General features: G+C 34.9%; 2 protein-coding genes across 2 annotated transcripts in view; one reads left to right on the top strand and one right to left on the bottom strand.

Moving 5' to 3' along the window:
• The first annotated feature begins 5,836 nt into the window (after positions 1-5,836).
• Positions 5,837-22,714, top strand: part of LOC132729730 (uncharacterized) — a 40,056-nt gene continuing 23,178 nt past the window's right edge. Inside the window, exons 1-2 of the mRNA XM_060715555.1 lie at positions 5,837-6,360; positions 9,451-11,009. Coding sequence (XP_060571538.1) covers positions 6,035-6,360; positions 9,451-10,816 — 1,692 coding nt within the window. The 5' untranslated portion in view covers positions 5,837-6,034 and the 3' untranslated portion in view covers positions 10,817-11,009. The remainder of the gene's footprint in view (positions 6,361-9,450; positions 11,010-22,714) is intronic.
• Positions 12,093-12,797, bottom strand: LOC132729728 (uncharacterized protein K02A2.6-like). The gene has a single exon (XM_060715553.1). The coding sequence runs from the start codon at positions 12,795-12,797 to the stop codon at positions 12,093-12,095; it is 705 nt and encodes a 234-aa protein (XP_060571536.1).

The raw sequence follows: 22,714 nt of genomic DNA, 5'->3' as shown, positions 1-22,714 counted from the left end.
CCTGTGCATGTCTATATTTATATACATATTATAAGGTTATGACTAAAATCTCATTTTAAGGTCACTATCAAGCAGTATATACCATCCAAACACTTTGTGGTCCTACCCTGTGGTTGAATGTATAATCATAAATAACTAAGGCAATATTTATCATACGAATTTTGCTGACAGTACCGGTAGTAGACTTTATTTATGACTTCATCTCAGGAATGTAGATGGTTGTAGGGTCAGTTTTCTGCTGTTATCTTATATTCGTGTTTTTGTTATGTTTGGCAAAAGTTACACTGGAAGGCTTAACAAACTGTGGCAGATCATTATACATGTATTTTTGTCTTTATTAATAAACAATTTATTGTGTGTGTGTTTTTTATCAGGACCAATATTTGGACAAAAAGTTAAAGTAATGTAGTAAAGTAAAGTAATGTATAATACCATATCGTCTTGTGTTACATATCGATGATTTGTTATTATTTTATATATGTTTTAGCTCACCTGTCACAAAGTGACATCGTGAGCTTTTGTGATCGCTTTTCGTCCGGCGTCCGTCCGTCCGTAAAGTTTCACTTTATACGATATCTCCTCATAAAACCGCTTAGCCAATTTCATCCAAACTTCACAGGAATGTTCCGTTAGTAGTCAACTTAGAAAATTGTTCAAAGAATTTTATTTCATGCAGAACTTTGGTTTTCATGGCAACCGAAAGAAAAAAACTTTAAAAAATCTTCTTTTTTTAAAAAAAACAACTAAAGAGCTAGAGCTTAGATTTTTATCATGAAACATCTTCTAATGGGTGGCTACCAAGTTTGTACAAATAAATGCCCATGGGTAAAATTGTCCCGCCCCGGGGGCCTATATACAGGTGAGCGATTTCATGGCCATCTTGTTGTATTGAATTGTATCAGTATTCGAGACGCAAAATGTTAATTTTGAAAGTTTACATAATTTACAATATACCTAGGTATAAAATTTAATAAAACATTCAGCATTATTATGACTGATTCTCAGTTTCGTTTTAATTTTCAGTGTTGTAAATGTGACATATAAGTTTTAACGTTAAATGTGTAAAATGATATTTGTATAGAGATATACGTATTTAGTTAAATTATGTGGTTATTTGAATCTTAAAACATAACATGACTAGAAGACATTTTCACGTCCGTTGCATGTTAATTTTAAAATTTTAGCTCACCTGTATTGACAGATACCATTGAGCTTGCTTCCGGCATTGGGATGATGGTCAAATAAAATAAAAATGAGACACCAGACAAATTAAACTACATTTTTGTACACGTATGTTATGATCATCTCTCACTTCAACATCTCGTGTGTCTGTATATATAGTAATAGGTCTGCCAAATTTTGAAAGTAGGGATATTGATTAAGATGTTTAAAAATGAAGGCGAATACTGCTTGTCCAAATAATAATTTATAAGGCTTAAGTGTATATTGAAACAAGTGAGAATTCATCTTTTAAGATTAGTGTTGCGGTTCTAGCTCTTGCCATTAATTATCTTTTAACACTTGATATAAATATGTAACGATTGCAAAACAATCCATTATAGGAGTATAAGAGTACTGCATTTCATGCATATGACTGAGCCGCGTCATGACAAAACCAACATAGTGGGTTTGCGACCAGCATGGATCCAGACCAGCCTGCGCATCCGCGCAGTCTGATCAGGATCCATGCTGTTCGCTATCAGTAATTGGGGTGGTAAGCGAACAGAATGGATCCTCATCAGACTGCGCGGATGCGCAGGCTGGTCTGGATCCATGCTGGTCGCAAACCCACTATGTTGGTTTTGTCATGACGCGGCTCATATATATATATGGAATGGAAGGTAGTCAAAATATATTAACGTGCCAAAGCTTGATTCTGAGATATTTTCGTTCTGGGGCAGAATCTCGCGTAGAGGCGAGATATTGCCCAGACACGAAAATATAGCACAATATCTCGTCGAGCAGTACAATTAGTTGGACTAATATGGAAGGTAACTTTTCATCATTTAATTACCTGTATAATTTCATCATTACTGATCAAGTGTTTATGAGGAGAGGTTGTTTATTTAAAAATGTTCAAGGAAGGACGAAAATGCTTCCACACTTTAAGTTAGATATACGCTTCGTTACTTCACTGCCTAATCAAGTGCTCAAGGCTTCTCGGCCGAGGCCCAACACCGCAACTTACCAGTGGCTAATCACAAGTCAAAAATAAATGTACATTTGCATTTCATATTTAACACAGATATATATTTCTCACAAACGTGTCCAACTTCTAGTTTTCTAGACAGTAGACAGTCTGTTTTTATATTGTTTTGGTCACGAACATTAACTACAAAATAGTTAATTTACATTATTTGCGAACGTCAATAATTAGAATCACATGCTTTCTTAAAAATGCACAGCCTGAAAATAAAAACTAAAAGGGGAGATATGCACCTTCTGTTTTTTCCACCATTTAAAGTCTTCTACATACCCTAATAAGAGCTGATTGACCGACTCTCTCCAAAACCACATATTCGCACCCGACAGGTACTCCCCCAAAATGCATGGAAATATTGTAACTGTTAACAGAGACATAATTTATATCTACATATTTAGAAACTTAAATAACAACTCCAATTTCAAACTGTGTGTTATTTGTAAATTTGACCTGGCCAATTCTGTGCACTTTTTCTAAATTCACGGCTACTGGCAGTATGCTCCTTTAACATAGTCGCACTTTGGTATAGTTTCTCTTAGGTATTAAAAGAACCTTAAAATGATGCTTTAACCTCAAATGTACCTTCTTCAAATGTACATCTCTTATCAAACTTCGTTTGAAGCTAGCATTTTACACTTGGGAGAATTATCCAATGCAAGAACAGGCTTATTTCACTAAATAACTTACTAATGTTCTGATTTAGGAAAGCATTTCATGATTTGAATTCACCAACATGACCAAAAAAAAGGTAATGAAAAACGCCATCGTCGGATATCCACGGTTGATTAACATGTCACATAACATGATAAATTTTAATGGTTCAACCGGGAGTATCTGTTTCGAAGTATTTAACCATTTGATTCAAGGGAGACAATCCAAATAGCCTTATAGAAGTTCTGAACAAATCCCACGTGTATCTAATTAGGATGAAATACGATACTCCGCATTTCCTAGTCAATAGATAAAATGTTAGCCAGATGTACCAGGAGTATCATTTAGGTGTAGTACTGCTCGACGAGATATTGTGCTATTTTATGTCTGGGCAATATCTCGCCTCTACGTAAAACCCAGAACGAAAATATCTCAGAATCAAGTTTTTGCACGACAATATATTTTGACTACATTTAAGTGATAATATACAAAAAGAAAACTCGTGATTTTATTGTGTAAATATAATAGCTGGATTAAAAAAAAAGAATTTTATAGAAATGCGGACATATCGCCCATCACTGAGAGGGCATAGCTACAAGAGATCTCGGGTAAAGCGTGCCAACTGGTTTAAAAAGGGACATGTACCTTACTTTAGAAGAAAAACAAGTGAAAACTTACAGGATCAAACTTCTGAAAGCACAACTTTTCGCCGTCTTAATTATGATGAAGCTAGAGATGTTATTCACTTGTGTAAAGATGAGAATACAATTCCGTACAAACTTAAACCTCAACCTGAAAAGAAAAATATAACTATAAACAATGAAGTGGATGAAAACATAATTGCAAATGTCAAGCAACTGCAGCTGCTATTACAAAGTATACATTCGTGTAGATCCCCGGCGCTGAAATTGAATATTGAAAAGAGACAGGGACTTCATATCACCCTGTCAGCAAAGTGTACCAGTTGCAAGATGGTCACTCCAAACTTAAGCATGTCCGACACTGAATCGAATACAAGAGGACAACCCTCCGGAGCGCTATAATAAAATGCTGGTTTTACTAATATTCAAGTCAAAAGTCGGCATCGGTGACGTTAGTATTGACTGGACTTGCTTGAACATTAAACCACCTCGTCATACATGTGGAAAAAAAACAACAAAAAACAAAAACAAAACCAGTTTAAGTGACAGTGCAACTATCTTAACTAGAAGTCCATGATTCAGAACCAGGAACACATGAAACAGGTATAAACTACCCTGACTGGAAAATATTGTGTGTGGTGGACGTACAATTCGATGTTTCATTTTCTCGGCGACCGATGAGCGGTTTCGAAACTGCGCAGCAAAGCTATGGTGTTGCAGTTCGAAAGCAACACACCGAAACAGTTACCGTGTTAACACATCGAAACTGTGTACTGCCTCCCAAACCCATTACAAATGGAGGCTAAAAATTGTGTTGAAATCTGCGTATTGATTGCCGAGAAACAAGATAACTACGTACGGTAATCTTTAAAGCACAGTATGCCACAGAAACAAATTAAAAAAATCTTTAGAAAGAACAAACATGACTTAAGTAATGTTTAAATAGCGATTTACGAGCATGTTAGAGGCTTATAAACTGAAAAAGTAACGCTAACTGAAATTGTCATAAAAGAAGCAATATGTACAAAATACTAAATCACTGAAGCGTAATGTGATTCAGTTAATTGGCAAATGAATTAGTGTTTGTAAACTGTAACAGGACAGCAAATATAAAATGATTTTAAGAAAGCAAATAATAGCCTGTCTTGCGCACAATGGACCTTTAAATTACATATTTTGTATAATATGTTAGTTAGTTTTGTGTGTCGGAATTGTTATTTATTAATACAGGACCAATAAGAATTAAAGACCTATACATGTATATGATTATAATTACACTACAGTATTAGCGAAGTTTACGCATTAACACAACTATCTTTAAACTTTTTATAATGTTTATTTTAGCTAACCTTTGCATAATTACTTTTTTATATAAAAAAAGAAGAAATATTGTTTGTACATGTGTGGATATTTATTTGTTCATCTTTTCAATAATTCTTCATCAGATGGAAAAAACTATGTGTGTTTAAACTCACTGGGACGTGTATATATTAAAGTTCACCTAGAAAGATGTTAAACTTCACATAGAAGTCTAAAGCATTCAAAATGTGTGTTAGGAAGTTTTACTTTGAGTTTAAAGATCCTGTATATACCGGTATGTTGAACATGAGGTTGTTACCACACTTAAGTGAAATTTTACATATGTAGATATAATTATACTTATAAAACAACTTTCAAACATCGAGGAATATGTTAAATATGTACTGCAAATATTATATGTATTAATTAAAATATATGCATTCATTTCTTATTGAAAAAATTGACTTAGACTTTATAGAAAATAAATTTCTAATTACCTCCCTTTATTTATGAAATGTTAAAGTTGGTAATATCTTTATCAATAATGCTTTTTGGAACTTATAATATTGATAAATCTTAGTTTGAGCATCATATTTATGATATAAAACCATAAAAAATTGTGTTACGGGATCTTTAAAGGATAACAAAATAGGCCTTACTAGTATAGCTAATGTAATGGCAGATGTGGAAAGCGTTATCGCTCATCATCGTCGGACAATTTACTGGTACGACACATGCCAATGTTGGGTGATTCATTTCTTAGTTATAGACTTTTAACTGACGCACTTATAAATACATATATTGTTACCTATAAATTGTTTTTTTTATTTAATTTGTTTGTCATATAACGATCGATGTGCCTCTGTGTGTTCAATTTATGAAAATAGTTCTGTTCTGTTATTAATTAAACTAATAATATAGTGTTTTTTTCTTTTTCTTTTTGTTGTATCTTTGGTTTTTCCATAAAAAGTGTTTTGCGTTAAAGTAACGGTTTTAAGTAGAAATTCGCGTAGAGTATCCAATAGTGTGAATATGTTATACACCTGACACACATACACATGATAAACATACATGTACATTATGTACCCTTGTTGATATCGAGTATAGGGTCAAATGTTTATCGATAGTGTTTGTCTCATTAATTTTGTTCGTGACTTCTGGATACAGTATATGTTATTTATCAATATAATTATATTGAATTTCTCATAACAGTAGCGAGCGAAATTATATTTAACAAGTAATGGCGAATGCTGATCGAGTCACAGGTGGAAAATTTAAACTTTCATCTGAATCAGAAAGCTGTGCCACATGTGCAAAAAGGAATAGGATATGCTCTACGAAGTATTGTGTAGATTGTAGTGAACGTTTTTGTACAGTGTGTAACGAGACTGGGGACACTATTACGGGGCATACTTTGCATAACGTCATCGAATGTCAAAATGACCCGGATACAGTGGAATGTGACGTGCGGTTTACGTGCGACGACCACCCTAACGCAGATATTATTACTTTCTGCAAGTTACACGATGTCTTATGTTGCAGTGAATGTGTGAAGGAACATCACGGGTTAAAATGTTTGAAATACATTTGTTACGTACATAATTTCAATTCTACTGTATTGAATACTGCAACGCTGATATCAATATGAAGTAAGTCGGTTACCAATGCACGGTATATATTCCGTACATACTACAATAGCTAGATATTGTAGTATGTACGGAATATATACCGTGGGTAACGGACGATGGTGTTGGCCTAATGCAACCCGTTAATTGCTTTTTGAAGGCAAATACCCTTCTTCAGGATAGTCAGCTCGCACTTCGTCCCTGTTATGTAACAAGGAATATAGTTATAGTACATGAAACGAGTTAGTTACCAGAATATATAACACTGGCTTGGGTGTAAGGTGAAATTTTATCGTTTTATCATAAAATGTGATTTAAATAATAAACCCCGACATATTTCCTACTGAAATCGTATAAAATGTCGCGGGGAACGAATAAACCTCGATGGAATATTTTGAATCCAGTGGCCGGTAGCGTCCATGGTTCCCTCGTTTGTCTGTAAAAAGTCTAGGAGCAGAAAGAAATCCGTGACATTTTTTTGCAAGTGTTGTAAAAATTCTACAAAATGTTCCTAAACAACGTTGCATACTAATATATAGCAATTTTCAGCCGCGGCTTTTTCGCAGAGACAATTTTCCGGCACAAAACGTCGAGGCTTAATGCTCAAACTCGAATTTTATAATGTATTGAGTATGCATCAAAAGAAAATATCGCGGATTGTAATGGCGCAATCGGCTACTTAAGTAGCGTATGTCTGCGTGACTTAGTCTAAGTACACAGAAAATGTCGCGGTTTCTTTGATTAAACTTGACTTTTTACGTCAGAAGTGTGACAAAAACTGCGACATTTTATACAATTTCGACATAAAATGTCAAGGATTTAAAAGTTGCCCGTGACATTCTATAAACTGACGGTAAAATTTCTCGGGGCTTTAAAATAGACATTTGCCGCCACCATAGGGGCGACATCGAGGGATATATCTGCTAACTACAGGCCGAAACGACTATTTTGCAGAAACATATCCCGAGATGTCGCCCAGCCAGTGGTATACCCCCGTAACTAACGAGTTTTATATATTTTAAGCGTTTTATCGCAATTTAATAATTTTTGTTTCAAATATAATTAACCAATACCAGCTTATTAATTTAAGTTTTTTACTACTGAGAATGTTGATACCCTGTTCCATACCCACCTTTATAGAAACAACACTGATATATATCAGGTGCAAACATACTCAACTGTTATATATCTGTTGATATTTTTCTTTTATGAATCAATGAATAAGGCACTGTTTTATATTTTAATACAATTTTCAAACCCTCATTGAAAGTGTACTGAATCTGGGACTTAAAATATACATATTTTATGTATATTTTAAAACGTAAGTTAGTGGGTTAGAAAGAACGGAGTTAATTTTCCAAACCATGACATAAAACCGAACAGTGAGAGTACGGAGATTGTAGGGAGGTAACACTTAATTTTCAAATTTTATTGTACCCTTGTTTAAAAAAAAGGCAGCATAAAATGTGACTAAATAGGAAAATAATTTAGCCCCACCCCTTTAAAGAAGTGGGAGTATATTGCTTTGCATTTGTCTGTCTGTCTGTCGGTCGGTCGGAAAACCAATTATTTCCGATCAATAACTTAAGAACGCTTAGGCCTAGGAACTTCAAACTTGGTGTGGCGATTGTTCATGACAAGCAGATGACCCCTATTGATTTTTAGGTCAAGAGGTCAAAGGTCAAGGTAACATTGACCTTGTAAGTAAAAACAATTTTCGAACAATAACTTGACAACCAATGGGTTGTTGGCCCTCAAACTTTGAAGGTGCATTAATCTTGGCCAGTTGATGACTCCTGTTGATTTTGAGGTCATATTGACCTTGTAGGTAAACACGGTTTCCGACCAATAATTTGACAACCCATGGACCCTTGGCCCCCAAAGTGCATAGATGCATTGGTTTTGGCCAGTAGATGAGTCCTATTGATATTGGGGTTAAGAGGTCAAAGATTAAGGTTACATTGACCTTGTAGGTTAAAACGGTTTCTTAGCGATAACTTGATAACCCATGGGCTGTTAGCCCTTAAACCTTATAGGTGCATTTGTCTTGGCAAGCAGATGACCCCTTTCGATTTTAAATTTAGGGTAAAGTCAAGGTCTTATTGACCTTGTAGGTAAGAACGGTTTCCGATCAATAACGTGACAACCCATGGACCCTTGATCCTCAAACTGCATAGGTACACTGGTCTTCGCCAGTAGATAACCCCTATTAATTGAGGGTCAGAGTTTAGGGTCACATTGACTTTGTTTGCCAAACCAGTTTCGTATCAATAACTCGACAACACATTGACACTTGATCTTAAAATTTCACAAATGCATGGCTTTTGGTCAGAAAATGACCTCAATTGATTTTTTGGGTCAAGGGGTCAAAGGTCAAGATCACAATGACCTTATAGGTGAAAACGGTTTCTGGTCAAGATTTCTGCAACTCATAGGCCCTTTTACCATCAAACTTCACAGATGTATTGGTCTTGGCCAGTAGATAACCACTATTGATTTAAGGGTCAAAGCTCAAAATCACATTAACTTTGTAAGTAAACGCATTGCCTTGATATATTAATCTTTGACCTCTTAACCCCAATATCAATAGGATAATGCTTTTGATATACACATTTTAAGGTCTCATAATATAACAAATTGGCTGTTACTAAGGAGGCCTACATGCTTCATTAAATTTATGCATATATTATTTGGTAAGATTCGTGCAAACTTTTCATAAAGTTGCTTTACGGTCAAAATGACCTAATGTTTAGTTATGACCATTAGATAACCCCGATAAATTGTTTAGTCACTAGGTCAAAAGTCAGTCACAATAACCTGGCCACGTGACTAATTAGCTGTCGATAGGGGGCATACATGTTTTACAAACACATCTTGTTTGAGATTTTGTCTGATCAAAGTGTCATTTCTGTTTACCATTAAATAAAACTGTGATTCTAGGACTGTACGAGTTTTGATTCCCATTAATTTGCACTCATATTTTGGTGCAATAACGTTGGCTTTATATTTTGAGGTTTTTAATCTTTTTCAGGTCATGCCCGACATTGACGCTACCAAACGCTTACAAAGACTTAGCTGACACTGAAACTGAGAAGAAAATGATGGAAAATTTAGCTTTGATTAAAGAACACCTAATAGATACAATCAAGCTTCACAAAGACGTAAAGAAAGTATTACAGAATGATAAAGATAAGATTATGAATAGTTTACGGGAATTACGATCATCCATGGAAAAAATGCTTGAAGATTTGGAACGCTCAGCCATATCAAAATTATTGAAGGCATGTGAAAACATAGAATCAGAGTTCAGACAGAACGCAGAAGCAGCTGAAAAGCATTTGTCTGACATCTTGAAATATGAGAAAGAAATAAACCAGCAAATGCTTAATGACGCAAACAAATTCGTGCTCTTTAAAAGAGTAGATCATCAAAAAGAGTTATCCAGAACCGCGAGCGAGAAATGCTTGAAACCACCTGTCAGAAGCATCCATTTCGAACCGAACATAAAACTGAAGACACTTTTGCAAGAAGCTGAACAATTGGGAACATTTTCTTTCCTTTCAAACGAGAAGTCGGGTGTTAAAAAACAGCCTGACTTTCTAATAAGCTCAGGTCAAATATCGCAAGATGTCAAGACTGAAGAGGATGAAAACCTTAGTATAATAAACAGAATATGTGTAACTCCGGACGGAAATGTTTGTCTTGTTGACTATGCAAATAAGAAATTGAAACTACTAGAGAGTCCGTCATATAAGGTTATTGATTCTATGAACCTCGAGCGAGATGTAACAGAGATAGGTCTGTGTCCTGTTGACAATGGCGAGGTAATGATTTGTGTTGGTCAAGAGATTATTTTCGTGTCAGTCGTTGGTAAATTGAAGTTGGTAAGGTCATTGAATTTAACGCATGAATGTCTAAACGTAGGATACAGCGATCGAAAGATTTTTGTATCTGACGGTGCCGGCTGTATTCGATTGTACTCGATGTCAGGGACACCAATTAGTGAAATACATACAGACGTGTATGAGAATAGTTTGGTTTGTAGTGGGGATGGCAACTTTGTGTATTTAGGAGCGGAAGAAGAACTGGTTGCAATTGATATGCATGGGGGAATTTATTGGAAGTACAGTTCTGAAGAGATAGGAATGTCCTGTATAAGGGATGTAAACATAGATGGTTTTGGAAATGTATTAGTATGCGGTGATAGCCCAGGGGAAGGTAATGACATTGTGGCATGTGTTGATGCAGATGGAAAAGTTATAAGTACATACGATGGAGGTTTCGAACATTATTATAGACCATCGTGCTTGTGCTTTGATAGGCAACATTTCAAAATTATCGTAGCAAATTGCTCTGGAGGAAACATCGTGATAAATGATTTTGGATATAACCTTTAAAACTTAATTTGAAACATCTTTGACCTAGTAATTACATGCAGGTACTGATTTTGATTTATATTGGTTCTGTGACTGTCGTTTTCAAATAAGATAGGGAACATTTGGTGTTATTGAATGAAAGTGCAGTCAAACTAAAGTACAGTAAGAGAATCTATGAATATATACTGCCTATTTTATAAAATATTTCAGAGAGGTGCACCAGAGATTGTAATATTCTTTGTATATCTTATATACTATTAAAGTTGGTCCATGCGATTCACAAATGTGAATATAATAAGAGAAAAGACACAAGTGTGTTCTAGTCAGTTTTATTATCTGGACTGGTGTATTGGCGGGAAATCTCCCAGGATATAACATTCTACAGGCACAACGTGGTCAGTGGAAATTTACAGAAATGAGTATTAAGGTTAAAGGTCATATGAATATAAAATAACTCAATATCATTACATTTCCCTCTTTTTGAATACATAGCTGAATAGTATCCACATGTTGATAAATCATAAAGGAATATGGTTCAATTTAAAAATAACGTTAGAATAACACATGTTTAAATATCAATTAAGTAATCAGTTTATATAAACAAATATATGTTTATCAAACAATGTATGTGTTTATTCCAGTTTATATATTTTTTTCTTTATAGTTTAATTTTTTGTTTGTGATGTATTCTTATTAGTTAGCACTCAGTATTTTTTTTTCAATTGTTCACCATGTTCTCATTATAATATCGTTTGTTCAATTTCACTTCCCTGCCTGATCGTGTGTGATAATAGTGGTCAATTGGGCTGGGCTTATTGGAGGTCAATGAGTGGTCAGCATCATGTGATTCTGAAATTTTCCCATTAATTGAGGGAGTGATAGGGTTATTAGCCAAAATGTTGGGGGAAAATTCTTGAATTTCTGGGAAAGTTTCTTCAGTTTTATTAAGCATTCGCCTATTTCTGCGGTAAATGCCACCTGCATGAGTTATTACAGAGTAGGATCGGTCATTGTGAATTTTTATCACTTTTGCTGGTTCCCATGTTTTGTTGACCTTGATGCGGACATACTCATTAAGTGTAAGAAGGGGTAGTTGCTTTGATGTTTTATCATAGCAACTTTTTTGTTTCTGCTTTATTTTTTGCATCTTTTCGCGTACCTGTTTACAATTTACTGTTTTGGGTTATAACTGAGAATTTGTGGTAGGTAGAATAGATTTAGTTCTTCTACCCATTAGTAATTGATTTGGGGAGAAGCCACATTCAAGAGAGGTGTTTCTGTACTCAAGTATCGCGAGCTAAGGATCTCGGTTACTCTCCTGAGCTTTCCTGAATATCCGTTTAATAATCGACACTATTTTTTCGGCAAATCCATTACTGTTTGGATGGAGTGGGCTGGATGTTATGTGGGAAAACCCCCAATCTTTTGCAAAATCTGAAAATATTTCAGAAGACAATTGTGGCCCATTATCAGTGACAAGTTTGTCACAAATGCCATACCTTGCTAAGTGAACTTTTAGCTTTCTTATTATAGTAATGCTTTGCGTGTTAGGTAGAGCATCTACCTCAAAGTATCTACTATAGTAGTCTACAGTCAGCAAGTAGTCCTTACTGTCAAAGGAGAAGAGATCAGCGGCAATGTTTTGCCAAGGTCGGTCCGGCACGTCGTGGGGAGTTAATGGTTCTTTTGCGTTGGAATACCTGTACTTTTGACATAAAGCACATTTTAAAACATGATTTGTGATTTCTTTTGTCATACCAGGCCAAAACATTACGTCTTTAGCCCTTTGTAAACATTTTTCCACACCCATGTGACCTTGGTGCACTGATTCAATCACCTGTTTTCTTGCAGAGATAGGTATGACGATTATCTGCCCTCTGAATATAAGGTCATTTACAGACGACAATTCGTCCCTGTGGTTCCAGAACTCAATTATTTCTTGTTTACAGTCTGCACGTGAAACTGGCCATCCGTCAATAATAGTTCTCTTCAGAATCTGCATGCTCGTGTCATTTTGAGTTTCATGCCTGATTAATTCCAGTCTATTATCGGTTATGTGTAACACTTTCAACACTGTATGTACATGTAAGTCGAGACCCTCTAATTGTAATGTCTCTGGAAGCGGTTGTCTAGAAAGTAAGTCACTGATTGGTACTTATTTTCCAGGAACGTGGCGTACGTCAAGGTCAAATTTTGATAACTGTAACCGCATTCTTTGAAGTCTCGGTGGACATGCAGACAAACTTTTCAACATGATTGAGCTAAAAGGTTTGTTGTCGGAGTGTACAATTACATGTCTACTGTATACATTCTGATGGAAGCGCGTGCAACCAAACAGTATTGCTAACATCTCTCTTTCTATGTTAGCATAATTAGATTCAGTCTCTGTCAATGTCCTAGAAGCGAAGGCAACTGGGCGGCCATTTTGGATGATGGCTGAGCCGACCCCACGCATCGAAGAGTCACATTCAAGAGTTACACTCTGTTTTGGGTCAAAGTATGCAAGAACAGGGGTACTTGTGATTATGTTTTTCATTTTCGTAAATGCTTCTGCCTGGGAAAAATCCTAAACAAATTCTACATCTTTCTTTAGTAGGGATCTCATGGGGCTTGTGACCTCTGCTAGGTTTGGAGAGAATTTTTGCAGATAATTTGCCATACCAAGAACATTTTCAAGTTGCTGTCTATTTTCTGGTATTTTCAGGTTCATAATTGCCTCTATTTTAGTAGGATCTGGCTTTAACCCTTTTGATGTTATTAGGTGACCAAAGAATGGGACTTCCTTTACTCCGATGATACATTTGTCCGGATTGAACTTTACTCCCTTGGAATGTGCTCTTTCAAGGGCGTTACGCAAGTTTGCGTCATGTTCTTCACGTGTCTTCCCATATATCAAAATGTCATCTACTATGGCTGTTAGACCCTGCAATCCTTCAAAAATTTCATCTACTTTCTGCATTAATATGTCACTCGATGCAGATATGCCATATGGGAGTCTTAACCAACGGTATCTGCCGAATACCGTGCTGAAGGTTGTTAATAATGAAGACTGTTCATCAAGTTTGATACTCCAGTATGCGTGTGTAATGTCAAGTATGCTGAAGTATTTTGCATCAGTCAGTCTTGATGTAACGTCGTCAATAGTACGCATTGGGTAGTGAGGTCGCCTTATAGCCTCATTTAAAGCTTTGGATCAAGGCAAACTCTGAGTTTTCCTGTCTTTGGTTTTTCTACAATTACTAGGGAGTTTACCCAGTCCGTGGGTTCAGTGATCTTAGTTATTATTCCATCATTCTCCATGCGCTGGAGTTCTTCGTGAAGCCTGTCCCTTAAAGCTTCCGGCACTCGCCTAGGTGCGTTTATTACAGGAACAGCATCACTCTTAATGTGAAGTTTACATTCACCTGGGATGACCCCTACACCTTGGAATAAGTTCCCATACTCTGACATGACCCTTTGTTTATCTAATTCTGTATTTGACCTGTCTATTGAATATGTGAGCTTTATCAGGCCTAAGTTAACAGACGATTGTTAACTTAGCAGCGGGACTGTCGGACTATCAACAACATAACATAATGATTCGCTAGTCTTGTTGTTGTAGCGCAATTGCAGATTTATTATACCGCATACAGGTAATCTATTTTCTGCGATTTCAAGAGGTCGTTTTATCTTTAGTTTCTCATAATGGCTCAATGGTAGAATATCTACCGCGCTCCCAGTATCTATCTTAAATTTAACAGGAATATGGGAAGGACCGACATTAATTGGAACAAAGGCACGATCAGGAAAAGAAGATGAAAATTTTACCATACCAACGTGATAATCCTGATTTTCCGAATGAACATTGTCTCTATAATTGTATTCAGAATACTTCACATTGTCAACGTTTTTATTTCTAGATCTGCAAACGCTTGCAAAATGATTTTGCTTTCCGCATGCGTAACACGTTGCATTTTCAGCTGGACATTTTGACCCTGGTCTGTGAGTGTTCTGTCCACATCGTTGACATTTCAGTGGTTTTCTTCCATCTTGTTTTTGAGTGTTATATTAATTTCTTTGTTGTTGTTGTTGTTGTTTAGGTTGTTGAAATGGTTGGTTCTTGTATCCTTTATGTTTTGATTTGTGCTGCTTAACCAGGTGTACATCATTAGCTGCTGCCGTTGATTGAAGTTGTTTCTGTGCATATTCGTGTGCTTGTGCGATTTGAATAGCATTTTCGAGTGTTAATACCTCGCCTTTGTTTATCAACTTCTCTCGTACTTTTCCAGAATTTGTCCCAAAAACAATTCTGTCTCTGATCATTTCGTCCTTGTCTTTAAAGCTGCAATCTGCTGCACTTAGTCTTAATCTTGTGATGAAGGCATCAATACTGTCAGGGCCTTGCACTTCATTGTTAAACTTGTACCTCGCGAATATCGGGTTCAAGGACGGCTGCACATGTGCTTTGAACTTTTCATAATAAGTCTGAAGATTTTCAGCATCATCACCAGTGAAGGGCTCCTTTGTAGCGTGAATGTCCCTGCCCTTGTCACCGACCCATATCAACAAATATGATATTTTTTCTTTCTTAGATTTGTTCTTGAGCGGCCCTGTAAACATCAGTTCAACATGCCTTTGGAATTTAATCCATTGTTCAGGAAAATTTGACGCTTCCCAGTTTATAACTGGCACAGAAAGTCCTGTTAATTCCATATTTTGTTATCTTATAATTCCAACTATAAATTCTGACACCATGTAATTTTCTTTGTATATCTTATATACTATTAAAGTTGGTCCATGCGATTCACAAATGTGAATATAATAAGAGAAAAGACACAAGTGTGTTCTAGTCAGTTTTATTATCTGGACTGGTGCATTGGCGGGAAATCTCCCAGGATATAACATTCTACAGGCACAACGTGGTCAGTGGAAATTTACAGAAATGAGTATTAAGGTTAAAGGTCATATGAATATAAAATAACTCAATATTATTACAGAGATGTTATTTAAACATTGTTATGTGATCTTGATGGTGTAATGAAACTCCTAGCCAACATTAAAATAAATTGATTACTTCAAAATTATATATTTCCCTGAATAAAACGCTAATGCAATGCTTTTGCCAAGCATTTTGTCCTATCAACATGCATTACAATGTAATTTTAATTATTAATTAAACTGTTTGGCAAAAGCGTTGCATAAGCGTATTACAATGAAATCTTGCCTTAGAAATCCGTTTACAAATATTTTATGCTTTCGGAAGGATGAATGTTCTTCCCTGGTACACTGGATTCAATCCAGAAATAAAACAAGAAAAGCATTGATGCAAAGCATCAAAGGGCGTACAAGCGAGAAATACAGCAAGTGAAGATGAACTAGTAGACATTTTCTTATAAACTTTTCAATGGTTAATTGGTTTTAACAAGTATTGTATATCATTTATGAATGGGCGGATGAAAGACATTGCTCATCATGAACTTTGGTAGGCATGCTAGAGATTTGAATATTAAATGCTTTTTCCACAGGAACTTCAATTCGATCAATGTTAACGATAGTATCCAAAATATACAGGTCTATAATATCCAAAATATATAGATATATATATATATGGTATAAATAGTATCAAAAAAATATACAGGTCTATAATATCCAAAATATATAGATATATATATGGTATAAATATATATGGTATAATAGTCCAAGAAATCTGTGCATAAAATAGGGCGAATTGTGCACCTCTTGTGAAAAGCATGAAACTTGACATGGTGGCAGGAAATCGTATTTCAATTCATTTCAGCCTGGGATACACTTTTTAAAATTCCAATATGGCCGCCAAAATCCAAGATGGTCTCCATTTATTAAATTTTCAGAATAATTGGGTATGTCAGCTGTGTCATAATTAGAACTGTATGAAATAGCACCAATTCATTTAATTACACATCAATTTATATTCAAGCTTCGCATTTAGGTTGTGCAAATTTAAGATGGTCGCCAAAATCCAAGATGGCCACCATAACTTATTTTTTCAGAATATAAAAATTCTACATTTTTACAGCTCATCATTAAGCCCCACACCAGAAAAAGGTCCCAGTTGAAAAGTTTGGTTCACTCCAAACATCAACATGTCTGACACCGAATCGAATACAAGAGGACAACCGTCCGGAGAGCTGTAATAAAATGCTGGATTTACAAATATTCAAGTCAAAAGTCTGCATCGATGACGTGAGTATTGACTTCACTTGCTTGAATATTAAACCACCTCGTCAAACATGTAGAAAAAAACAACAACAAAAAACAAAAACAAAAAAAAAAACAGTTTAAGTGACAGTGCAACTATCTTAACTAGAAGTCCATGATTCAGAGCCAGGAACGCATTAAACAAGTATTAACTACCCTGGCTGGAAAAGAAAGTGCGGTGGACGTACGATTCGACGTTTCATTTTCTCGGCGACCGAGGAGCGGTTTCGAGATTGCGCAACAAAGCTATGGTGTTGCAGTTCGAAAGCAACACACCGAAACAGTTCCTGTGTTAAATAATACATCGGAACTGTGTACTGCCTCCCAAACCCATAACAAATGGAGGCTAAATACAAGTTCTTATTTCTTTCTTATAATTGCTGTCTGTATGGGCCGAGAAACAAGTTAACTACGCATAAGCACATATTGCCTCAGAAACAAATAAAAAAAGTTCTTTGGAAAGAACAAACATGATTTAAGTAATGTTTAAATAGTGATTTACGAGCGTGTAAGAGGCTTATTACCTGGAAAAGTAACACTGAATGTGAACTTATTTGTCATAAAAGAAGCAAAATGTAAATTATTCACTGAAGCGTAATGTGATTCAGTAAATGAATTAGAGTTTGTAAACAGGACAGTAAATATAAAATGATTTTAATAAAGAAAATAAAAGCCTTTCTAGAGCACAATGGGCCTTTAAATTACATATTTTGTATAATTTGTAAGTCAGTTTTATGTTAATTGTTTCTAAATCGGAACTGAACAGATTCATTGTTATTTATTAATACAGGACCAATAAGAATTAAGACCTTATACATGTATATGATTGTAATTACACTACAGTATTACCGAAGTTTACGCATCAACACAATTATCTTTAAACTTTTTATAATGTTTATTTTAGCTAACCATGCATATTTACTTTTTTATGATTTTTTTTGTACATATGTGGATATTTATTTCTTCATATTTTCAATAATTCTTCATCAGAAGAAAGAGCAATGTGTGTTTAAACTCACTGAGACGTGTAGATATTAAACTCTACGTAGAAAGATGTTAAACTTCACGCATTCAAAATGTGTGTTAGGAAGTTTTAAATTTACTTTGAGTTTAAAGATCCTGTATGTTGAACATGAGGTTGTTACCACACTTAAGTGAAATTTTATATATGTAGATATAATTATGCTTATAAAACAACTTTCAAACATCGAGGAATATGTTAAATATGTACTGCAAATATTATATGTATTAATTAAAATATATGCATTCATTTCTTATTGAAAAAATTGACTTAGACTTTATAGAAAATAAATTTCTAATTACCTCCCTTTAATACATGAAATGTTAAATTTGGTAATATCTTTATAAATAATGCTTTTTGGAACTTATAAAATTGATAAATCTTAGTCTGAGCATCATATTTATGATATAAAATCATAAAAAATGTGTTACGGAATCTTTAAAGGTTAACACAATAGGTCCAACTAATAGCTAATGTAATGGCAGATATGGAAAGCGTTATCGCTCCTCATCATCGTCGGGCATTTTGCTGGTACGACACATGCGAATGTTGGGACATTCATTTGAGCCGCGTCACGACAAAACCAACATAATGCGTTTGCGACCAGCATGGATCCAGACCAGCCTGCGCATCCGCGCAGTCTGATCAGGATCCATGCTGTTCGCTTACAAACCCTATTACAAGTAGAGAAACTGATAGCGAACAGCATGGATCCTGATCAGACTGCGCGGATGTGCAGGCTGGTCTGGATCCATGCTGGTCACAAACCCATTATGGTGGTTTTGTCGTGACGCGGCTCATTTCTTAGTTGTAGACTTTTAACTGACGCATTTATAAACGCATACATTGTTACCTATAAATTGTTGTTTTTTTTCTTCAATTTGTTTGTCTTGTTGTAAAGTTGGATTCCGCTTACAACAGCTTACATAATCATTACATAATGTTGTATAATATTACTCAAGAAGTACTAGTAAATCATGTATAATCTTCATACAATGTTTTCAAGAAATATCAAGGGTTTAAAACTTTAACTTAGATTTAAGTTTATTTTAAAGTTTAAACATAATGAACATGTATTGTTTTATAGACATTTCATTCTTATCATTCATTAGTTTAATGTTGATTATATTTGATTAATAGTAGAACTTATTGATACACTCTTTAACAGAAACTTAGCACCTAAGACTCTTTATATACAACATATAGAGAATGGTTCTACTTTGATTTACACTGGCCTTTAAACTTAGTGAGATACATTAAGTTACTGATTTAGCATTTATATATGTTTGTAAATATGTTTAGTTGATACTAGTTTCTAGTTTTATTGTTTAGAATATTTTTGTAAAAGTTTATTACTTTATTATTTTCATAATCATGGTGCAAAATTTTCCATGAATCATAATCTATTTTTAGAATAGTTATGTAAAGAACTGATAAGCCTAGTGCATTTGTTAAGTAAATTCTGATTGGCTGTAATTTGACCAATCAGATAAATTGTTACATACAGTGCCACCTGTAGGTAGATGCTAGCTCCCTCTGGGATTCAGAAGTCCATTTATACAAGCATCTCAGTAAATTTTGTCATTCTGCTGCTAATTTTTGGAAAAGTAAGACCTCTAAAAGCTCTCTAAGGTTAATTAATTAATTATTTAATTTATTTTAGGCACTTTGGCATTTAAATGAACCTTAGAGATTATCTAAATTCACTGAAACATTTTTGATAAATTTGTAAGTAATTTAAGTAATTATTGTTTACAGAATTAATTAAGATTAACTAATATTTTTTCTTGTTTAAGTGGCAGCCATCTTGAATTATTAGATCTTTATTTTTGTTGATAATGATTAAAACAGGGCTTGCTACTATTTAGGTTTATTAGTTAAACAGCACAGAATCATTTAGGTTATTTTTCATATTTTCATTTATAACAGTTTAAACAACTTTCAACTGGTTTAAATCTTTTATTCACTAGTTTATTTTTATTCTCATAGTTTTGGTTAATTACAAACAGTTTATATTAAAGTACATTTTGTCAACTTGTTTAGTTTTAAGTAACTTTTAGTTAAGTGTAAATAAAAGCATAGTTCATTAAAAATTTGGTTGATTTAAATTCATTCAACATTTGTGTTTTATTTCCCTTTGCATTCAAAGGGTGGTGTCATCCTGACAATTAAATTTTTCCCTATTAAAGAGTCCTCCTGAGCAAACTAAGAACATTAGGTAATAAGTAACTAAATTCTATTTATAGAAAACATAATAAGGCTTTTAATATTCAACACCACAACAATGGTGCCAAGTGGGATAGAGGCCTGCTTCTATTTTTAGAAACCATTTATTAACAATATTTTTTCATCACCACAACAATGGTGTCAGAAGTGGGATAGTTTTGAAAATAAGTAAATTTTCTCAACTCAGGAGTACATTATTTTTAATATTTTTCTATAAGTAAATTTTTGTATGGATAGTTTTGAAAATAAGTAAATTTTCTCAACTCAGGTGTACAGTATTTTTAATAAGTAAATTTTTGTATTTTTGAAAATAAAGATTTTTGTCAAAGTAAATTTTTGAATACAAAATCAATTAATAGCAATAAAGTGAAGTCAATTATCAGTAAACACTCTTAACCTATCTTTTCTTCCTTCAACTGCTACTGGGTGATCTGTTCTATTTCAACTGATAGGGGCGGCCTGAAGGTTGAAGCTTGTCACAAGCCTGAACAGCTAACTTAGCTTCAGTTAATTTCATATAAGGTAGGACGGTGAATACATTGACATCCTTCCGGCTATACGTTTGCGGCAGTCCGGCAAGCTGGATGTTATATGGGGTAATCGTTCTATTAGTAATACAATAATAGGTGATTATATATTTCTGGCTATACTGTTCTGGCAGCTGGAAGCACAAGCGTGTCATATATGATCCTAGAGTTGTAAAATTCTTTTCTATCTTCCAGCCAGGCCTATTTTACCTCTTTAATTTCATATAAAGGCCAATACCCAAAGAGTCCCTTACCCAGAAATATAAATCACAAGTACAGAGATCAATAGCAACCAAAGTTATTGATTTATGAAGTACATAGTCATTTCCAACTAATTACAACTTTATTTTCAGCGTCCGATAGTGCCTATTTCGTAAACACATTTTAGGCAATATAGTGTGTATAATCAGAAAGCTTTCGGTCTATCTTTATAATATAAATTCTAAATTTTCACTTTAAAAGGCACTTCACTTGGCAAACCATTATTAATTTTAAAGTTTGTCTGCACATTGGCTCCGAAATAAAAGATTATCAAAATTTGTCTGTACATTGGCTCCGAAATAATAAGAAAGAAGATTCTACCTTCATATTGTCAAACCTTGCTTAATAGTCACAGAAAGTCGAACATGGTCAGCTGCTAAACACTTTAACACTATGCCGAGATGGAACCGCTATCCAGAACCCTTCAAACCAATGTCGGCATGAACAAATCAGAAGAAGATGTCTACTTCTATGGGTATTCTCCTCCACAAGCATATCCATTACAATACACAACTTCATATCGGAGACATAACTGCTACTGTGACAGACATTATACCACAACATCCTCCAGACAACAGCTTCCTTCTTCTTCACTTTACAACGACTCAGTCAGAGAAATCCGATATCTCCGAGAACAAATTCAGTTCTATCAGAAGCGACTTCAAGAACTCCAGCTATCACAAAGAAGAACCACAGAAAATGATCAACTATGCTATACTTCACCAGTCAACACATCCACAATAAACAGATTGGCTCAATGTCATATGCCAATTAGACATCATCAGTACCAGCAACAAGTATACCTCAGAAGACGTCAAAAATATCGAGAAGAATCTGAGAATGGCTACATAGACCCTGAAGTATACCAGCCTAGACGGTCAACCTACCACACTGAACCTTCCTACAGCAAACCAAGATCGTTACATACAAGTACACCATGTTACCCTAGAAACACAGTCCTAACTGTTACAAATAACAGAGAAGATTCTGAAGATATATACCACCATCAATTGGGGCACTACAATTCAAATCATTTCATAACTGAAGAACAATTTCATCAATTTGCAAGTGACTTTATACAATCACTGATAAAAGATGGATATACATGGGGTGATGATAACTACCAAGATAAAGACATTACCAGAAATAAAGATTTCCAGCATAACACAAACTGCTCTTCAAACTGTCAAGAAGACTGCTGCCATACTTCCAGATGTCAAACTGAGCTACAGCTTTACAACAAAGTCAAAGAAGAAACTCTACCAAAGAAACATTTAAACTTCAAGGGACTGATTCTACAGGCCAAGAGTCAGTCCAAGCAGTAACTGAAAACTACAAGAAACCGGCCAATCACAAACCAGATGACAAACCACAAATGGCATTAGACACAATAAAGTCAGCAACAGTAGAAGACTTCATTCCTGTTCAGGGCTACAACACAAATCCTTACCCAGACCTGATGCCAAAGAAAGCCAAACGACGACCCTTCAATGCCAATTACATACCAACTGAAGACATCACCGACACAAACAGCAGACCAAAAGATGCAATCTTCGATTGGACAGTCTGCATGGCTACTATCTACGATAACTTATTAGTAGCCATAAACAATAAAATACCAATAGGCGATGAAGAAGATGCCAATACCATTACCAGACCACAAGAAGA

The sequence above is a fragment of the Ruditapes philippinarum genome, unplaced genomic scaffold (genome assembly GCF_026571515.1).
Source record: "Ruditapes philippinarum isolate M1 unplaced genomic scaffold, ASM2657151v2 ctg3808_1_1_1_1, whole genome shotgun sequence".
NCBI classification, from domain to species: domain Eukaryota; kingdom Metazoa; phylum Mollusca; class Bivalvia; order Venerida; family Veneridae; genus Ruditapes; species Ruditapes philippinarum.
Note: the sequence above shows the minus strand (reverse complement) of the source record. Positions and strands in the feature narration are given on the sequence as shown.